The sequence below is a fragment of the Chrysoperla carnea genome, chromosome 5 (genome assembly GCF_905475395.1).
Source record: "Chrysoperla carnea chromosome 5, inChrCarn1.1, whole genome shotgun sequence".
NCBI classification, from domain to species: Eukaryota; Metazoa; Arthropoda; class Insecta; order Neuroptera; family Chrysopidae; genus Chrysoperla; species Chrysoperla carnea.
The window spans coordinates 13,536,048-13,558,106 of NC_058341.1; the positions used below are offsets into that span (position 1 = coordinate 13,536,048).

At 28.0% G+C, this 22,059-nt stretch overlaps 3 protein-coding genes across 3 annotated transcripts in view; all 3 read left to right on the top strand.

Moving 5' to 3' along the window:
* LOC123300954 (protein lozenge-like) overlaps window positions 1–5,427 on the top strand; it is a 98,663-nt gene extending 93,236 nt beyond the window's left edge. Inside the window, exons 4-5 of the mRNA XM_044883638.1 lie at window positions 4,214–4,399; window positions 4,830–5,427. Of these exons, the coding sequence (XP_044739573.1) occupies window positions 4,214–4,399; window positions 4,830–5,377 (734 nt within the window). The 3' untranslated portion in view covers window positions 5,378–5,427. The remainder of the gene's footprint in view (window positions 1–4,213; window positions 4,400–4,829) is intronic.
* A 6,379-nt stretch (window positions 5,428–11,806) lies between these two features.
* LOC123300719 (prion-like-(Q/N-rich) domain-bearing protein 25) lies at window positions 11,807–13,678 on the top strand. The gene is made up of 5 exons (XM_044883346.1): window positions 11,807–11,993; window positions 12,063–12,284; window positions 12,350–12,544; window positions 13,247–13,453; window positions 13,559–13,678. Exons 1-5 carry the CDS (start codon window positions 11,807–11,809, stop codon window positions 13,654–13,656), a joined length of 909 nt encoding a protein of 302 aa, XP_044739281.1. The 3' UTR covers window positions 13,657–13,678.
* Window positions 13,679–18,804: 5,126 nt separating this feature from the next.
* LOC123300422 lies at window positions 18,805–21,888 on the top strand. Its single transcript, XM_044882995.1, has 4 exons — window positions 18,805–19,056; window positions 20,264–20,497; window positions 20,952–21,146; window positions 21,597–21,888. Exons 1-4 carry the CDS (start codon window positions 18,849–18,851, stop codon window positions 21,803–21,805), a joined length of 846 nt encoding a protein of 281 aa, XP_044738930.1. The 5' UTR covers window positions 18,805–18,848; the 3' UTR covers window positions 21,806–21,888.
* Window positions 21,889–22,059: the final 171 nt, after the last annotated feature.

The following is a 22,059-nucleotide window of genomic DNA, read 5'->3' on the forward strand; positions in this document are numbered from 1 at the left end:
TCAGAACGTAAAGAGTCAGGTCGAGTTCGTAAATGAGCAACATAAATCAATTGGGTCTTGGGTCCGTAGAACCAATCTTGTAAACCGTTAGAGATAGAACAAAAATTTAAATATAAAAAATGTTCCTTATAAAAAAAAAAAACTTTTGTTTGAAACATTTTTTTGTAAACATCACTGTTTACCCGTGAGGGTAAAGGAGGAGTTTGTTTATAGCAAATCATATATTCACTGAAAAAGTGAGAAGAAAGATACTGTTTTTAATTTGTGTGTAAGAGTGGCTATCTTTCTTAACTTACATGCCGTAAAAAGCCAAACAATTGTCTAATCAACAAAGTCGATACATGGTACTTCTACAATGAACTCAGTCAATTGTATGTTTTCACTTGTTCATAGTAAATTAAATTCTATAGACACTAGATTCTATTCGTCTTTCACTCTTAATGGAAAACCCTTGATTTCAACTTGTTTATTTGTTAAGCATAAAAAATAGTATATTTTATAGACGATAGATACTATACTACCTAGGATACTTAGTAGGTAACTTAAGAATAAATAATTATTGAATTTCTTAATAAATATTATTTATTTATTATTTTATTTTTATATACTATCAAATTATGTTACTCAATCAACATATAATATGGATGCATGTCAGTCAATTATATGTTTTCTTTAGTTATAGGTATATTAATTCATTACAATGATTTTTACTTATTTTAATAAAATATTTTTTATCTTCATAACACTCTCTTATTGTAATACTAGCTGTTATTTGCCTGCTTAGTTAACTATTGTTTTGGAACAGATAGTATCTAAAACATACATTAAGTTTTATACATAAAGACAGCCGTTAATGTAGAACGATTTAGAATTTCGCAGGACAATCAACGATTCTAAGAGGAATGTGTTGTCTACTATTACAGTGAAATCTTGTTAAGGGAGGCATCAAGGGACGTGCAAATTTGTCCCACTTATAGAAGTATGTCTCTTATCCAGTGTCTCAGATATCCAGATATAAATAAATATCTGTCTCATTTACAGAAGGTTCCTTTAATTTACGTTACTTTCTCCACAAATTTCTTTGAAAACTATACTGTTTCTTTTTTTAAACTCTTCCAACCAACCATTGCTGCTACAAACATTATGAATACCGAGCCTTTGCGTAAAATCTTGTGCCTTTTCTTTAATCATCGATCCACTTACCGCAACGTTTTTGTTACGAAGCTTTTGCTTGACCCACTCAATAATTTACTCACATTTATATAAAATAATCAAGGAAAATTTGTGGCAACTTGTGGCAATTTGAAGCAACAATTCCATGGAGTTTTATCCGATATTCTATATTTTAGCTATTCGATACAGAGCCCTACATTGTATACTTTATGAATCCATATTGTTTACAACTTTTAAATAAAACCCTTTGTTTTCCATCTAAAAAAACTTTTTGCGTAGATTTCTGGAGCAGTCTTTAGATGAAGATACAAAAAAATTTAGGATATTTTCAAATATCAGATTTAGTATAAAAATTTATTGTTCTTTATAAATACAGTAAAACTTAATAACATCACATATTTAACATAAATAAGACAGTCTTTTAAAAAATAAATTAGTACTTTAAAATTGCTTCTCAAAATTAACCCCAACCTGTGTTTCACTTTTCCCAAACACTGGATCAACACGTGTAGCACTCACACCAACACTAGTGTCCTTATTTTGATACTGAAGTCCAACAGAATTTGATTGTCCAAGATTAACCCCATTCTTATCATAAACTTGTGTATGTTGTCCCACAGCATTTAAATTACTAGTTGGTGTATGATGTAAGTTTACTGAAGCGCCAGCTGTAGCACTTGAACCAGCTGATGGTGTTTTACTTAATCCAAAATTCACACCACTTCCAGTATCAGGATTAACAAAATTAGCACCGGCACTAAATGTTTGTGGACCACCTTGACCTCGTTGATTGAAATTTTGTGAAACCGAAGCACTAAATGGTCCACCTTGAACTCCAGCTGTTTGTGAAAAACCACCTCCTGGAAATTGACTTACAGATCCAAATGCACCACCACCACCACCACTGTTGTATCTGGTGCATGCTCCAAAAAATGATGATCTTTTACCGCGTGTTAGTAATTTGAAAAGGGCGTTGTCATGTCTTGTATGGCAAAGTACCATACTTAATGTAGCCAAAGTGAAAATTGTTGTTTTTCCGAACATTTTTAATTCAATAAAATTTAGAATTACAAAATTTTTATGTTCACAATAACAAATTGCTGATATTTCACGCACTTGAAGTATTTCAGTGATTGACTGATCTCAAACTGATGTCATCTCTTGAATCGCAGAAATATTTATACAAAATTTTTTATCAAAATCTAGCTTATCTTTATTTTAAGGGGATTTTCTTTTACCGTTTTTGTTTATCTTAAAAAGGGGAATTTTCTTTAAGATTCATAATATTCAAATCAATAAAAAACACAATACAGAAATATTAATGAATTACTCATCAAATCTGAATTGTATTATTTAATTAAAATGACACAGCAAGGGTTATCTAGAAATGCTTTGATTAAGGCGGATAAAAAGATAAACAAAAAAGTACAAAAAATGTAACCACTTCAAAAATTGAGGATCTCCAAATTTAACTTTTTCGTTCGGGGTACCCTGCTCCATTTAGGTTATCTTTACGTCCTGAATGCGAATTTCGAGTATTGAACTTCAAAATAGCGATACAAAAAAAGTGTTGCTAATTTCTTATGGAAATAAAAACTCAAGACTTTTTGAATAAATGTACTATTTAAATCGTTGCTCCGTTCGTCCTCACACCGAAAAACATGACTTTTTTTAGAATTAGATAATATTTATCCACTGTGCTTCGATTATTTTAATACAAAATTCGGGAAAAATTGTACATTTTAGTTTTATTTTATATTTTGGAAATAAATATTTTTGTAAATATTAAGGCTAAAAAAATATTCAAATGATATATTAAAATTAATTGTATTTGCTAAAACTTTGCTTATTATTATAATTTTACTTTGAGTAATGATAATCGATCATTTTTCAACGCATATTCAAATAAACTTGAATTTCTACTTCGAGAAAAATAAAAATTTCTTTTGAAACTTTATCAAGACTTACCTATTACCAACAAAATAGTACAATTAACCATGTTTTTACCTGTCTGTGTTACGATACCTTGTTCAAATACCTTATAATATAAAAGGGCCTTAAATTTATGAATAAAAATAGTGTTTTTATACATATGTTTCGTTAATTTCTATTATTTTTTTCCTGTTATTTCCTTAAATAATTGATGGCGCTGTCGATATGGGTGGGCCTTTATTTCGGTTTCTTTTGATACTTATATTATATTATAAAAGATACATTTTTTCTATGTTGTCTTCACTTGTTAATAATTGTAAATAGGGCTAAATAAATATGTTAAGTTCTTTTATGTTACTAATTATGCTTAACATCACGCTTAAGTCACATATTATAAAATTTAAGTCATTTAATTCAATTTTCGTGAGAATAACAATATATAAAATAAAAACAAAAAAACAATATTTTAGTTTTACTGTTATACAAGACGGTAATAAAATGATTTTTAGTGTTAGAAATTAATTAGAAACACAATTCAGTAAGATTGACGAGAATATACACATAGGCGTCGCAGTGGTTAGAGAATTGGGAACGTATCTACACTCTTCCAAATAATCCAAGGCTATTCGCACTGCCACATTACCCTGGTTGTATGTATATCTTGTCAATATTTGAGCTTAATCGATGAAACAATTTTTAAGTTTTTGGAGCACATCTGTTTCAACCCCTATTTCAGCCTCTTACTCTACTATATTATACATAAAGCCTTCCTCTTGAATTACTCTATCTATTAGAAAAAACTGCATCAAAATCCGTTGCGTAGTTTTAATGATCAAAGCATGCATATTTTTTAAAATTACCTCCATCAATTTCTTATTATATTTTATTTATTTATATTCTGATACATGTTAAAAATTACTGAAAGATTAATTTTCGTTTCAATTTATTCTACAAATTTTCTTTGGTTAATGATTTTTCATGGAAATTTTCTTTCAATGACCTATAAGATCAAATAAAAACAATAATAATTATTATTTTTTAATAAATGTACATTAAATGTTTAAAATCATTGAAACATTAATATCAATAAAAAAAATTTTATTTACAGATTCTAGTGGAAATTCCAGTGTACTATCCAGTCAACCTGTAGATACCTGGAGCGGTGGATATACGTCTACATATTCACCATATGGGTCACCATTGCAAAGTACAAATAGTGGATGTACTTATTATGAAACGCATCCACAAGAAGTCGTTCCAGCATCACATAATCCTAGCCTTCATTTACCAACAGGTATTGTTGATTCAAGCAACTTCCCCCCCCCCCAATTTTAGGAAATAGATGATTGATTGAATTGATGATTTTTTGATATATTTTAGGTAGTCAATCAGATTTGAGTGCAAATTCGATTTTTTGTACTTTGTGACGTCATCAAAATATATAAAAAATTATTTTAGTCTATTAATCTCAAGCTTTATCGTATTTTAACGATCCAACTGTAAAATTCTACTCAATTTAGGTAGTTACTTTTAAATTTTTTGTGGATTCTACATGTAATGAGCCTAATTTGGTTACAAAATCCAAAAAACCCATTTGATACCTATAGTAATGTCATCAAAATCTAAGAAAATTGATTTTTCTCTGCCGTATCTAAACTTTAACTGATTTTAACAAAATGTGGTTGCAGTAAATTTGCGTACCTACTAATTATATTAATTTTTAGTTCTTCCAGATCCGCCTGGCCATGACTACGCTTTAACGCAATTACCAAATCATCACAACATATTTCCTACAAATGCCAAATCAATAACACCAACGGGTTCCGAATTCGATCCATTATCATCGAGTCCACGATACGATTCAACAGCATACTATCAAAATAATTGGAATCAAACTCCAGCCGTCTATGCCAGTAATTACAATACATATTATCCACCTGCAAATAGTAATCCAAATCAATATGGAACGGGTCCTGCCGTCCAAACTGTTCTTGTCTGTCCTCAAGTATATTCAACCGTCAATCAAAATCAAATTCATGTACACTATCATGGATCCACGGCGGATAAACAAGATTCATCCGCATATTTAACATCGGCACATGATTCTTTACCATTACCAATTAGTCCAACAACCGCGCGAGTGAATGAGATGAGCTTATTACCATCGAGTGGTCATAGTTTAAACGAGCAGACATCTTTACAAGATATGGATAGAGGGCAACAGCATCAAACGTCGTGCGTTCAACAGAACGATGTGTGGCGTCCGTACTGACAAAAATATTATTATGTATAAAAGAAAAAAGAACTTTTAGAAATTTTGTATATTTATTATGGCATAAAAAGAATTCTACTTTTTAGTATTTGCACTTCACAATTTTTCTACTTAAATATAAATACTTGTAAATAATTCTACGTTGAAATATTTTTACTTTTAAAAAGTATACTTTAGTTAAAAAATGCTTTAATATTTTTTCTACGCCAAAATGATTATACTCTCAACTCTCTTTAGAGTTGAGTTATTTTGTAGTAGAAAAATATTAGAATAGGTCCAGCAGACTTATAAACTATTTAAAAGTAAATATTTAAGAAGAAAAATTGTGGAACTGAAAAATATAAAAATAATTCTTGTTTTGTCTGTATTATTTCAAAATTGAAGAAAAAAAGACAAGATATATTCCTTTCTCGTTCATTAATTTTATTTTGAACGAAAATTAAATGAAAATTTAGACTTTTATTAAGAAAAATTATATAATAAATATATATATTTAATTTATGTAATTGTAATGTAAATAAATAATAAATTTTAATGAATTCCATTATTACTATTTAAATATTGAATTATTTACCAAATAAAACCTACTTTCAACAAGTGAAAACAAACAATTGACAGAGTTAATTGTTGAAATACCATGCATAGACAGTGTGGATTACTCTATCACATTACACATACATACATGTCACACATACATAACTGATATTCCCATATAATACATACTATACAATTTACGCCTCATTTTCGACCTTACGGGTAAACAGTGATGTTTACGAAAAAATGTTTCAAACAAAAATTGTTTATTTTTTTTATAAGGAACATTTCTTACATTTAAACTTTCGTTCTATCTCTAACGGTTTACAAGATGGGTCCTACGGACCCAAGACGAATGAAGGACAAACAACGAACAATGGATTAAAAAATATATATAATTAATAAACCCACAAAATAATTTTTTGGGGGCCAAATTACGTTAGCTAAAACAAAGAATACATATACATAATTACGTTATTAAGTATTATGTATTCGTATTCATTGGCTAAAATTATCAAAGACTTTATCTTTGACTGAAACCTAAACATAGTGTACGCTTTGACTAACTAGATGTCACATCAAAATATTTTTAAAACAAACATTAGTAGTACGTAGGGACATCTATTGCAATTCTCTTCACTTACCAAGTTTAAAAGATATCTTATAGATGGTACCACTTATTCTCTTAATAATAATTATTAGTATCTTGGAAACAAATATTAGTAGTATGGTGGGACATCTATTGCCATTCTCTTCAACTACTAAGCTTAGTTCAAAAGAAATCTCATAGATGGTATCACTTATTCTCGTAATAATTATTAACCATCTATGAAATTAAACTTGGTAAGTAATGAGAATTGCAATAGATGTCACTACTAATATTTGTTTTAAAAATATTTCGATGTGACATCTAGTTGTCAAAGCGTACACTGTATTTAGGTTTCAGTCAAAGATAACGTCTTTGAAAATTTTAGCCAAAGAATACAGATACATAATACATAATAACATAATTATATATATGTATTCGTTGTTTTAGCTAACGTAATTAGAAATATTTTTTAATCCATTTTTCGTCGTTTATTCTTCATTGTTTGATCATTAAAATTATTTGTTCGATCGTTGTTTATTTATTATGTACTAAACAATTTTTTGTTAAGTTAGCCCCCCATACTATTGATTTCCACTATAAAGAAGTGTTCCAAAATTAACGCAAAAAGTTCGAATTAGACGTTAATCTTGGGACACCTTTCATTTTTTTTTATTATTATATAAAAGTGATTGAATTTTACTTATTTTGTATAAAAATTTTAATAATAAAAGAAGAATCTCTGTAAATCTCTGTTGTATTATGAAAATGTACCATATGATTTTCATAAAAATTCAAAGTATTTTTTTTTCTTTATGTTATAAATAAATAAAAATTGTTATATATTTTAAATTCTGTTTTATTTTTTAAATTTCCTATCCAATTTTTTCTTTCAGAACAAAATTATCAATTAAATAATTATTTGGTTAAGGTAAGTATTAAGTTAATTATATCATTATATATATATAACGTGAGTTGCTGTGTGGTTATAACACTTGCCTATGAAACCAAGGTACGATGATTCGTACCCTGGTAGGGATAACATTTTTAGTTTTAGATTAAATGAATTTTTCCTGATGCTTAAATTTAGGAATAAAGTTAATTATGTTTTTATTAATGAGACGGGTGGCAGGGTGGATATAGCACTAGCCTATGAAATCGGGGTACGCTGGTTCTTATCCCTGTGTGGATAATATTTTTACTTTATAATTATATAATAATTATATGGAATTATGTGCAAGTAATTCGTAAATAGTTTTTATGTATTTTGATTTTATTTAAATAAAGTTGAAAACTCAAAACCTGTTTTTCTTTTATTTTTCCCCATCTCTCTACATTATTATTTCAATTAAAAATAGGTAAGTATTTCGAACTTCACGATAAGTAAGTATTTCAAACTTCGTTTGCCATTTTTTTCTAATAAAACTACTCAAAATTTTCCGAAAATGAGTTTTACTTTTTGTTATAATTTAAGAAAGTCAAATATATGAATATAATTATTTAATAATAAGAATCACAGAGCCCTTATGGTATAATGATTAGCGTATCTGACTTCGAATAAATAATCCCCTGGTTCGAAACTGGGAGAGGACATATAATAAAATAAAAGTTCAATAATTTTTTAAGCAAATTCGGATTTTTATTTTCATTTTTTTTTTAAATTTCCACCACAACATGTTTGCCTAGTACAAATGATGAAAAATTTTAGTTTTTTGTTCGTTCAAAAACTTCAATTTTTTTCACATTTCTACTAGGAGAACATCATGGACGGACGGAATTAGTAGTACCTGATAGCAAGGTAATTGTTGTCACCTCGTAAGTCAGAAAGTTAGTGGTCTACACACCCGTGTTTGGTGAGTGTGACCTCTAGTGGGCAGACCAATAACTTTCTGCCAAAATAAAATTTTAGACTTTCGGGGTGAAAACACTTACTCACCTTTCTCCTTATCAGGAACTACTAATTCCCACTTATGTTCTCCTAGTACAAATGTTGAAAAAATTGAAAATTTTTTCGAAATATTATTTTTTTAATATAAAATTAAACTGACCAATTATTTATATCTAAGATTTTGTAATAGGAGAATATGTTATTTCACAAAAATAAATTAATAAATATTAGTCCCACTTTCCTTTAAATGTCATAAATCACTCTTCTGCCAGGGGGTGGGAATTAAAATAACTACTTATATTTATGATTATTTAAATTCCCACCCCCTGACAGAATATTGAATTGACATTATTTATGGCAGTAAGGCGGGTTATATAGATAATTTAAACTTTAAAAATGGTGGAAAATTTTAAACATAAGTAAAAATTCATTTAATTTAAAAGTAAAAATGTTATCCCCACTAGGGTACGAACCATCGTCCCTTGTTTTCATAGGCTAGTGTTATACCCACACAGCTACCCAGGTTATATACAAAACTATAAATAATTTAATAATAACTTACCTTTACTAAATAATTAATTAGTTAATAATTTTGTTCTGAAAGAAAAAATGGGATAGAAAATAAAAAAATAAAACAAAAATTAAAAAAATAAATCTCACTACTCCAGGACACGAACCACTTTACAATGGTTTCAAAAGCAAGTGCTAGACCCATTTTGCCACCCAGCTTATTTGTTAACATATAATTATTTTAATACTTACCTTTATTATATAATTAATTAATTGATAATTTTTTTCTGAAAGAAAAAATAGGATAGAAAATTTAAAAAATAAAACAAAATTAAAAAAATATAACGATTTTATTTATTCATAACAAAAAAAAAATGTACATTTTCATGAAACAAATTTACAGAGATTCTTCTTTTGTGAGGGCCAAATTACGTTAGCTTTATATCCAGGAATTTTTTTGAATAGATGCATTAGAAAAACTTGTTCAACAAAATACAAAACAAAACTTAACAAAGAATTAGAAAAAATGCAATCGTTATCCCGAAAAATGATTTAATACTGTATAAAATAACCATTATTCATTAATATTTATTTATTCTAGGTGAAATATATAAAATAAAATATTATTTTTATCAATTTTTCTGGTTTAATTTTTATTATTCAATATTATACCTACCTTTATCTTTTATCCTTTGCATCGATTTCAGGAATATCAAACAGAACCTACATTTTTAACAAAATATTGCTACAATTATTCATTTATAGGTAAGTAATAAATTTATACCTATGTCATAAATCACTCTTCTGTCAGGGGGTGGGAATTAAAATAACTTTTATTTATGATTATTTAAATTCCCACCCCCTGACAGAATATGATTTATGACATTTATGGTAGGAAGGCGGGTTATATAGATAATTTTAACTATAAAAAGAGTGGAAAATTTTTAACATTACGAAAAATTCATTTAATATAAAAAATTTATAATTAGATATTGTTATCTCCACCAGGGTACGAACCATCGTCCCTTGGTTTCAAATGTAAGTGTTATACCCACACAGCTACTCAGGTTATACAAATAATTTAAATAATTTAATAATAACTTACCTTTACTAAATAATTAATTAGTCAATAATTTTGTTCTGAAAGAAAAAATGGGATAGAAAATTAAAAAAATAAAACAAAATTTGAACTTTATAAAGATTTTTATTTATTTATATTAATTTAGAAAAAATGAAAAGGTTGTTTTCCAGAAAATTGATTTTATATACTGTTTAAAATAATCATTATTATACATTCATTTTTATTTTAGGTGAAATATGTACAAATATATATAAAATAAAATATAGTTTTTATCAATTTTTCAGGTTTAATTATTATAATTATTTTTCAATATTATACCTACCTTCATCTATTATCCTTTATATTGGTTTCAGGAATATCAAACAGAACCTACATTTTTATCAAAAATTTTAAATATATAACGAGTATTCTTTATTTATAACCAAAAAAAAAGAACATTTTCATAAAACAAAACAGAGATTCTTCTTTTGAGAAGATTCTTCTTAAATGCACACATGCTCTTACTTCTCTTAAGCCTAAGCACGTCCCATTCACACCTTGAAATTAATTAGTTTCAGGTAATTAGGTAATTTTGCGTCCAAATGGGCTTATAAAACGATTTTTGTTCAATCGATGAGGAGAGTCGAATAAAAAAACACAGTTCAATATTACGTTCATATTACTTAATATACAAGTAATGTATAAATGTTAAGAATTGTAACAGCTAATAATTAACAAGTTTTCCGCGCGATTCTTAGAACCATTTAACACCTCTTGCTACTACAATATAAACATTTAAAATAAAATAAAATGTTATGAAAAAAACAGTAAAAAAATTAATAATTAAAGATCGAATAGATTATTTAGATAAATTAAATTATTGTTAACCAGAAAAATAATTATAATAAAAAAAAGTATAATCATAATTTATTTATAAACAAAGTCAACATTATTTAATAAACTTGATGATTTAACTAACCTTCGCGTTAAAACGCAACAACTTGGTTATAGATTGTACAGTTAACTCTAAATATTAATAATGATAACCTTTGTTAAGGATGTACAAGCGCCAGGACAATTTTGCATAAAAGGCTTGAAGTTGGACTAAGTCTAAATCAATTCTGAAAATTTTAGGAGGGATTGTCCGATTATTTAAATAAATAATTAACCCCAAAAGTAGGCACATAGGTCTTATTGGAAAGCAATAAATGAATGATATGTTTTCAGAGATTTCTCCAAAACAAGTCGGTAGAAATAAATAAAAAACTATTAAAATTAAAGTTAAAATCTTAAAACATTATTTAAAACAAAAAAAACCCGTTGTGCCGACTAATTAAAAATGTATGAGCACGATAGTGGCGATGAAAATTTAAAAAATATAAATTTTTTTCTATTCTGGTGGTGAATTATGTGATAACTTTCGTTAGACGTAAAAGTAAGAATAAAAGTTTTTCGATACCTGGAGTACATTTCTAAATTAATTATTTAGCTTTCGATATTTCGAAAACCAAGTTAGATATCGCGAATATTTATTCTTATTTTTCGTCTACATATTCATTCAAGTTATAATAAAATTCATCAAAAGTTGAAAATAAGGTACAAATAATGTCAACCACAAGTTTAAACTTGACTTGGCGCTCCTACTACCTTAACAATCATATAAATTACATTTCATGTTAATTACTGCCGAGGTTATATAAAAAAAAATCATAAGGTAAAAATGAAGACATAACAATTGTTAACTGTACAATATTTAGTAAAAAATTGTATATAAATAACAAAATTCACATAGAAAGACTCTCAAAAGATCATCAAGATTTCCTAAACAAAAGTAAACAAATCATTGTTAAAATGTTAAAACTTTCCACAATATTGATTTTAACAATAACATTTAATAAAATCCATTCATCAGATGTAGCAAATGTAGACTGTGATCCAAAAAAATGTGAAAATATTGAAAATTGTCCAATTGGAACCTTTTTATCATTTTCTCGCCCAGAATTGGGAATCTGTTGTAATACGTGTAGAGAATACGCCAGTAAGTAACATAAAAAAAAAATTTTCCCTAAAAAAATGCATTTAAAAAACATTTATTTTTTCTGGAAAGAATTGGGTGAGCCATGTAATGGAACCAATTACTGTAGTCCAATATTACATTGTCCATTTTTTGGGAACGTGACTGTATGTTCATATATTTGGGAAAACACTATTCAATCTCGTGGTTGTGGTACAACACTGTGTCCAACGTACAAAGAATGTCCGAAAAATTCATTTTTAATTAAGAACGATGGTGAAAAACGGTGTTGTGATCAATGTATCCCATATTCCAGTGAGTAAACAAAATCTGCACGAGTTTAGAAAGGATTTTCCAATACTTTGAATGTTTTATTTCAGGATATGGTGAATACTGTGATGAGAAACAACAATGCCAATCTGGATTAAATTGTTTGAATAATATTTGTTGGGAATCTGAAGAATGTGCTTCAAAGAAAGAAACCTGTGAAGTTATTAAAGACTGTCCAAGTGATACGTTTCTTGTTAAAGCTAATGGTATAGATCGTTGCTGTGATGTTTGCCAAACTTATTCTAGTAAGTCAGTTTCATGATAGCAAAGTAATTTTTCGTTATCTGCGTTTTTTCAGACCGATAGTTTAAATATGACGTTATTATGCTCATTTGAAAACGCAGCACTAGAGAATAGTCGTAGAGAGATTGTTTGGTTGATTCACCAAAAGGTAAACCACTCACGAAGTTTCAAGTTTGTAGTGATTATTTAAGAAAAATTGTGCTGACTCCCTGGCTAAAAGTAATACCAAAAATACAAAATACAGCGTGCTCCTTTCCTGGTTTTCAGGACTTCATCAAATGCCAAATAAAGTTAAAATGTTATAGTACCTTCACTCCGTTTTGAGAAAAAAAATCGGTAGCATAATTGAGTTTCATTTTAAAGATTTCGGTTAAGTCCATGCTCCCGAAGTAAGTCACTTTCAATGCTGAGTACAGATAACTTTAATAAGCTCTTGTAGAAGCCTTGGGGTTTCAGCCCCTGTTGCCCCCTCTTAAATCTGGCTCTGGCTTGCGGTCTTATGGGCTCTTGGTATTTAGAAAGGGTGAATGTGCTTTAAATTAGGTCTTATTTTAAAATAAACAGTTAATTTATGCTAATTCTTTACTTATTTTAATTGGTATTTAATTGCCCAGTTTGATGAACTTTTTACTTCGCTGAACAAATTAATCTTTAGGTAAAACTGTTTATGTTAAACTATATTTTTTTCCAATTTTAATTCGTAGAACTGGGTGAAAAATGTAATGATAGCGTTTATTGTGATAAAGAATTATTTTGTGATTATGGTCCAAATGAATGCATCAAATTAGAAGTAAATTGTGAAAGTGCATATTGTCCGCCAGAAAATGAATTAAATTGTGATAAAAACAAAAGTTACATGGTACCAAAAAATGGTAAAGATGTTTGCTGTTCATATTGTCAACCTTATGCAAGTGAGTATCCATTTTCAAATAATCATGGTGATTATTTTAATAGTTATTACCCTTAAATTTCGAAAACGCAATAGATCAACTTCAATTACGAAAATTTGTTTTCAGATTATGGAGAATTTTGTAATGAAGACAGACCTTGCATATCAAAATTTGTATGTAAAAATAATACCTGTGATTTAACTAATGAATGCAATTGTATTTAAAATAAATTAATTTTAATTGTAATTATAAAAATAAATTTTATTAAAACCTGTCACGTATTTTAAAATATTTAAATCCCAAATCATTACCAAGGTAAAAATCCATTCAACGAACAAAAACCATTGACTATCTCGAAGGCATATTTTGTTTCTCATAGAATCGGCAACTCTAGGCTATAGGTTACCCGCCATTCAGAAATAAGTTCGTTGCTGGTACTTCAATAAACACACGGTCTTTCTATATGTTGAATAAATTCCATAATAATAATGTCGAAGTATTGAAGTTCAACTGGATAAAAAAATTTGTGTCAAATTGATTTTGTTAACACCGAAACGTTAGCTAAACTGCATTTTCCAGAAAAAGCTTATAAAAAAAAACTTTACACATTTCATTTTCTGAGTAATCACACCATAAAATAATTATTATTAACTTTGCTATTTGTAAGACACATTTGTAATGATTTTGCCTATATGTGTTGAGAAAAATCTATTTTATATACGCTAAAAAATTGAATGAAATAGAAAAAAAATAATTTAGTGGCGCACATTCACCTTCAAAATTCAATTGTATAAAAAAATTGTTTTTCTTAACATTGAAACATTACCTAAACGGTATTTGTCCAGAAAAAGCTTGAAAAACAAAATTTATTTTGTGAGAAAAGGATATCATAAATTAATTATTAACTTTGTAATTTTGCTATTTGTAAGACACATATGTAATGATTTTGCCTATATGTGCCAAGAAAATTAAATCTATTTTATATGAGCTAAAAAATACATTTACTTTTTTCGTCTTTTTTATAAAAAAAACTGCCGTTAAATTTTGTAAATTATATATCAGGAACCAGGTCGTATAATTTGGACTGCGTATTAATTTATTGCTAACCAAAATTTTATTAATTTTGTCCGTGCAGAACACTACATGAACCAGAACCATTATTAACAAATAAAAAATTATTAAACTAAAAATTTAGAATAAATTATTTAAAAGATATTCACAGATATTTCTGTCTATTTAGAATATTTCAACAATTAATTAAGTCAATTGTTTATTTTCACTTGCTTTGTATAATTTCGAAATGTTTTTCCCAATAAAAGTTGAATAGTTATATTTTTTTGTTTCAACCAACCATATTTGAATATAATTTAAAACATGAAACTGGTACAAGGAAAAATTTTGAAAATATTACCCATTCAAATTACCTACATATATAAATCCGTGTCAACTTAACTCAATGACTGTTTTTACTAAAATGTAAACATTTTGGCAGCAAATTCGGTTTTGTATGAAGGAAATATGAAGACGTTTTCTTATTTATAGTTTGTTTACAAAACATAAATTACCTTCTTAATTGAAATGTATTATGTTGACGTAATGTTTGATACATAACTATTAATTAACAGGAAAAAAGAAATAAGACAATACAATTTGATTAAATTAATTGATAAAATTTAATGATTATAAATATATTTTGAAATGATTAATTTAAATTTATAGTTTTTATAATTACTACTTTAATTTATTTCTATCCTACATGTAAACACTTACATGTGGAAAACGTGATCTATTAATATTCTTAAGAAAATAGATCTATTATTTTTAAAATTTAATTACATTAATAGATTATCCAGAGACGGTCTTTGAGAGTTTTTAGGAATCGTTCGAGATTTCATTGTAATCGCCTTATGATATTTTAGAACAAACACAAACCCACAGGATAAATAAGTACTAAATTTATGCTAATTATATCATGACCCATATAGAGCAGTGTCTAGCATATCCGACTCTAGAGAGAATGTCTGTTGGTTCGAACCTTGCTGGGGTTCTGAATAAATTTTAAAATAATTAAGATTATAGAGCTCAAAATTTTATTTTTTATTTTGTTTTTATTATTCCCACCCCCTGACAGAAGATTGATTTATGACTATTTCCAGGGAGTGATTTATGACTCTGTGACGACCTGACATATTTAGATTTTTAACATATTCTCCTATTACAAAATGTTATAAAATTTAATGAATTTGACAGTTGTTTATAAACAAACAACAAAATCAATAAAAAAGTCATAAATTTTGCTTCTTTGTATTAGGAGAACATAATGAATAAATTAAACAAAATTTTAAAAATTTAATAAAAAAAAATATTTAAAACATCAGTAGGATACGATCTGGGAAACTACGTGTCCGCAAGCAATTGTGCTAACCACGGCACCGTTTCTCTCTTGAACAAACAACCATTAATTAATTATGTATACTTATTTTACAATGAATTTTTTACAAAATAATATAAATATTTGTGCATTTGTACCGGGTATGGCCCTTGACAAACTGTTCGATTTTAAGTCAAACCTTTAATTTTACTTACCGTTTCAATAACTCTTGATTTCGATTTTTCTTCCTTTCTTTGACTATATTAAAATTTAGGCTTGGTTTAAAAGAAAACGTTTCTGTAAAAATTAAACTCAAATTAAATATATGCTAGTTATGTTCTAATATATATAATGTAACGTATTGATTCCATGGTGATTTCTAGACGGTAAGAAATGCATGGCGTTTACTACATAGTATAAGCCGTGAATTGGTTTCGTATGCATTTGTAGATCCCATCAAACAAGGAGTGTATTTCGACCTAATTTTACGCGCTGAATCCGAATTCGCGTTGCAATAACTCAAGTTTTAATAGAGATATTTGAATAAATAAACAAGATTTTTAAACTAGAACAAGGGCTTAAACTAGGGCTCAAATCCGCAATCCAACACCCAAAAAACTTAGATACTAATTACATCACCATTGACACTTTGTATATATGTTGCTTAAATGATCTTACGATCAACGTCTTGCAAAAAATGCAATTCTAGAATTAAACATCTAGATATATCAAGTCCTCAATTATTGAATGACAAAATCCAAAAAAACTAAAATTGGAAAATCCAATTCGGGTTTTTTGTTTCTTCTTCTTTTTTCTTGATTTTCTACCACACCCATGTTTAACGTCATATTTGATTAGAATTTACGTTTGTAAAATTGATAAGATACAATTAAATCTCTAAATTCTAAGAATACATTTCTTTTTTTGTAAATTGATAAAAAATGTATAATTGGAAATTCCAATTGTTTATTTTTTCATTGATAAAAAGTTATAATTAAGCAACATAAGTAATTCTCATTCAAGGTATGAGATAAAAAATTATTTAAAATATCTTACAGGTTTAAAATTAGAGGCAATTACTTCCTTAACTATAAAGTAAAGGGGAGTATTGCATTTGTGAAAATTTTTTATATCGATTGTACCTACAGCTTAGAGCATTTCTGTATCAATTGAGATTTTGAACCAAATTTTTTTTACAAAAATGGAAAAATCATACATAAGTTTTATAGCAAAAGAGTTTTTATTTTTGTATTTTTTCATGATAATTTTAAAGTTACAGAGAAAATTCTCTCGCAGAAATCAAAAAACTTTATCCCCCTCGGTATTAACATTATAAAAGCATTATCTGGCCTCGCAATCTTAGCCATTGAACATAAATTACCTTTGAGACGGACTTTAATGAGCTAGTAGATTCTTTCGCAGAGACGAAAGCACTCCATGTAAAGCTCTATAGCAAGGGAAGAAAAAGGTTCCTTAAGATTAAGGAAATGTCTTGATTGTCAATCAAATTAAAATTATTAGCTAATAAATAATAAGGAATGCTAACTTATTAAAGGGTTTTTATTTTCCCATAATAAATGACACCCACAATGAAATGGAGCGCCACAATTAAGTTCCTGCCTGAAGGTTAAAAAAAATGTAGATCTCGGTCTAAAGCTGGTGGTAATTTTTGAATGACCCCTAACCTTTGACTTTCTCTGAATGCATTTTGACTAATTTTATTTATTAGCGTACAAGGAGGTCATATGATGCTGGAACAAATTTTTTAAGTACTAGTTTTAACGCTTACTAGGTAAATAAAAATCCCAAATAATAAACTGTTTATATAATCAATAATTGTACAAAATAATAAATATATTGTATTTATCTTCTTATGAATAGCTAAACACAAAGTAATATTAATTATTATAATTGTATGGAATGGATCAGATTTTTTTAACCTTGGCTGTCTAAAAACACAATAAATTTTTTGCACTTTATACAATTAACTAAAGTGTTAACAGAGAATATATCGTGATATAGTCTCTGAGTGTTAACTATTACTTACCACTACATTCTATACTAGGTAATGTCCGTGACATTGCACACAAAATACAAGCTTTTTGGTTTTGTGAGGCAGGAAATATTTCCTCTATACATTTTGATTCATGTTTTTAAATCGATCGCCATTCAAATTTACAAAATATTAATGCTTTATTATCACACGCAACTTTTACTTAGGCCGCTCAAAATAACTGAAAAAGGCGATTTCATTAACTTATTCAAAGGCAAAAAAAAAACAAAAAAAGGACGGTTTTGATATCTAATTTAAGACCTTACTAACGCGCAGTTGCTGGAGTTACGATAATTAACGCTAAATATACATAAAAAACGATTTTTGGCCAATATCTCTGAAACCATCAACTGTATAATAAAAATTGTGATATCTCAGCCATTTTCGAGGAAATCGAGAAAAACGGCCAAATATATAGTTTAGTAGTTAGTTTAGTTAGTAGTTATCTTAAAGGGTCTTAAATCTTTAAACTTGATGATATTTAAAATTATAATCAGAACATATGGAAACTAGTATATATATATATATATACTAGTTTCCATATGTTCTGATTATAATTTTAAATATCATCAAGTTTAAAGATTTAAGACCCTTTAAGATAACTAACTACTAAAATTCCATATATTTCAATATAATAGCGAGATGTTTTGCATTTCAACAGACCTCCAGATGCGCTACGAACAAATTTGAACCCTATTTTTAAAATTTTAGTTTAACTTTACATATTGAATCCAATTTGACTATATTAATCATAAAATAAGGGGTAAATATTTTTAAATTTCATTAATTTTTTCCTAATTTCTCACTTGCGTAAATATAAAATTTTTACAATATTAAGAATTACCAACAATATAACATACTTCCGAAATTTAACTGTACAAAATTTTAAACAAATCACATTTACTATATAAATATTTACAAAACATTAGATTCTGTGTTAATAATCTGTGTAAATTTTAAGTGTGCATAATAAGTACAGCATCCAAAACAAAATGGCAAAATTAACAACATCCTTGATTATTTGTATAGTATTAATATCAACAATATTTACATTTGTTCATTCGGATCAAATGCCAAATTTTGATATTTGTTCGATATCTTTATGTGCTGCGGTCCAGACACCATGTCCACCAGGATTGTATTTGGTACCGAAAGATCCATCAGTAGGACGTTGTTGTGATACATGTGAGTCATATGCAAGTAAGTGAAACTCTTAAAAAATATTAAATTATAATTCTTGAATTTTCAAATTTTTACAGGCAAACCTCCTAACGTGTAATTCATGAAATTTATTATGATTTGTATACTTTTAATTTTATCTTTGTTGAAAATATAGACAGATTTAAAATTTAAAAAGCGTTTTTATTTTTAAGTAAATCATCTCAGATTTCATTTAGTAGTAATACCTAGAATTTCAAATTCATATACAGTAGCGTCCACTCATTTTAAATCGTCACTCAAGAGAAATAAATCAAGCTCCAGGTGTGGAGCTTCATGGCGTGACGTAATACTTTCTGATTAGTGTTTGCTGTCACGTGACTGAATGCCTAACTTTACAGAATTCATTTCTAAAAATAATAATAATCCTTATTTTTTATTAAAAATAATTTTGTGTTATATACACATCATACTTAATCATTAGAAACCCTTATCATTCATAGTGGATCAAAGCGAGTGACTGATTTTCCAATATTTTTTTTTTACAAATACATTTCGATTCTAAGACAGAAATATATCTCAATTTCTGTAAAGAAAATTTGAAATTACAAAAAAAATTGCAGTTTTGTTAATCTCTTTTGAAATAAAATAGTCATAAATATATCTATCTCATCTTGTTAAATCATTAATCACTCTTCTGTCAGGGCGTTGGAATTAAAATAATTATAACTATGTTTATTTGTAATTTAAAAAAGAACAAAAAAAAACCTTGGAAAGTCAGTAATACGCTTGGTTTCCCTTTTGAAATGATAATAATTAAATCATAGAACAATTTCTTTTAAAAATCATCAATTTTCTAATTAGTACAAAAATTACTCATCATACTAAATACAGGATGCCCAAAAATGATGTTTTGGATGCGATGTACAATCACATCGATTTATCTCCCAAATGTTCTAAAAGTCTCCGATTATTTTAGTGAGAATTGCAAAAAAAAAAAACCTTCGAAATTTTTCGACATACATCTTGGTACTACAAATGGTATTTTAATTTTTCAGACAGAAATTCGATTGCTTTACTAGCACGGATCCAGCGTTAGTTAACGGAACCACTCTCAGGTACTATTCGTACGTCATAAGTTCCCATAAGGAAATAAATATCCGAATTTAAGCTATCTCTCGAAAACGTTGCAAGCTCTCGTACCATTTCGATTACATTAAATATTGATTAATTTCGTTGTATTTTTCAGAATTAGGAGCCTATTGTAATGAAACCGTTTGGTGTCACCCGAATTTAATATGTCCAGTAATATTAGTAAATGGAGAATACTCGCCGGACAGTGTATGTTCATTTTTATGGGAAAATCGGGAACCAAAATGTGATACAACATATTGCCCAACGTATGAAACTTGTCCAAATGGAACCACTTTAGTAAAACATAATGGTGCTAATATCTGTTGTGATCAATGTGTCGACCATGCTAGTAAGTACATTGGAAATTTAGAATCTTTCAAGTAAAAAAAGTTTCTATTGTAAAATAATATTTTTATAGCAAAAGCATTGTAAAGCTACATTGATTTTTTAATTACCATCGCTTCCACCATAATTTGATTTACACATACAGATTTTTATACCCTGTATATATGTTATATACTTATATCAGGATATACTAAGTTTAGTCGCAAGTTTGTAGCGCCTGAAAATATTGATACTACGAACAAAATTTTGGTATAGGTGTTCATAAAATCACCTAATTAGTCCATTTCCGGTTGTACGTCTGTCCACATACAAAACGAAAAGAGATATCAAGCTGAAATTTTTATAGCGAGCTCAGGACCTAAAGTAATTTCGCTTCTTTAAATGGCAGTGAGAAAAAAATATAAAAGACAACAAATTTGGCTACTCTTGATTTCATGAGACGTTTTTTTTTTTTTCAGAATTTGGTGAATATTGTGACAATACAGTCCAGTGCCTTGATGGATTACATTGTACAAATAATGTTTGTACCGAATCCGATTTCTGTAATAAAGAAAAGCAACTATGTGTTGTTCCAAAAGATTGTGGATCAGATGAATACATAATACCTCCCAATGGCTTAGATCGTTGCTGTGACACTTGTGGATCATATGCAAGTAAGTTAATGAAAACTCTAAACCTTATATCTGGACCGAACCTGCATTTAGTCCCGGTAAAATCCGTCATTGAGCATGCTTAAGAAAAATTTTTGTAGGATTCCGTTTATACATGCTCTTGAACGTAAAATATTACTTATTTGTTTAAAATAAATTAGTTTAAACAATATCCTATCGGGAACCTGCAAAAATTTTCCATGAAAAAATTGAGCATGCTCCATGACGGATTTTGCCGGGAATAATATGTTTTGTAGGCTAATGAATTCGTACTTTTAATTTCTTTGGACCAATTACTATTTGTTCTCAATGAGAAGAGGGATAATTTTCGGACTCTTTTCGACTTGTGATACCAGCAAACATTTTCGAGCACAGCTTTCCACGAATTTCTTAGCCTACACTCCATGTTTTGTCTTACGTATTATTGACTTAATTTAATATTTTATTATGTAGAATTGGGCGAAGCATGTGATCCTGAATCTAAGCGATGTGAAACAAATACATACTGTGATAGCTACTCGAATACGTGTACAAAACCACAAATTGCATGTAGCTGTGCTCCAGCGTTTGAGAAAGATTGTTTAAATGGCGTTTGGATACCACCAAACGAAGCACCAGGTAGTTGCAGTTGTGGATATTGTAAACTTGACGCAGATAATTGATTTTAAATAGCTTAAAAATGTCTATATTAGACGAAACATGTCACAATTCGTTAATAAAAACAAGTATTTATAACAAATTCAAACAGAAGTTTTAATTCTTGAAAACCTAATAATGTTTTCATTTGAAAACCTACAACAACATTTTTTCATAAACATCACTGTTTATCCGTGAGGGCGCAAATTATGATAAAACTTTGGCGTCCATTTTCTCCAAAACTATAAAAGATAGGAAGCTGAACAAAAACTCAAAAAGA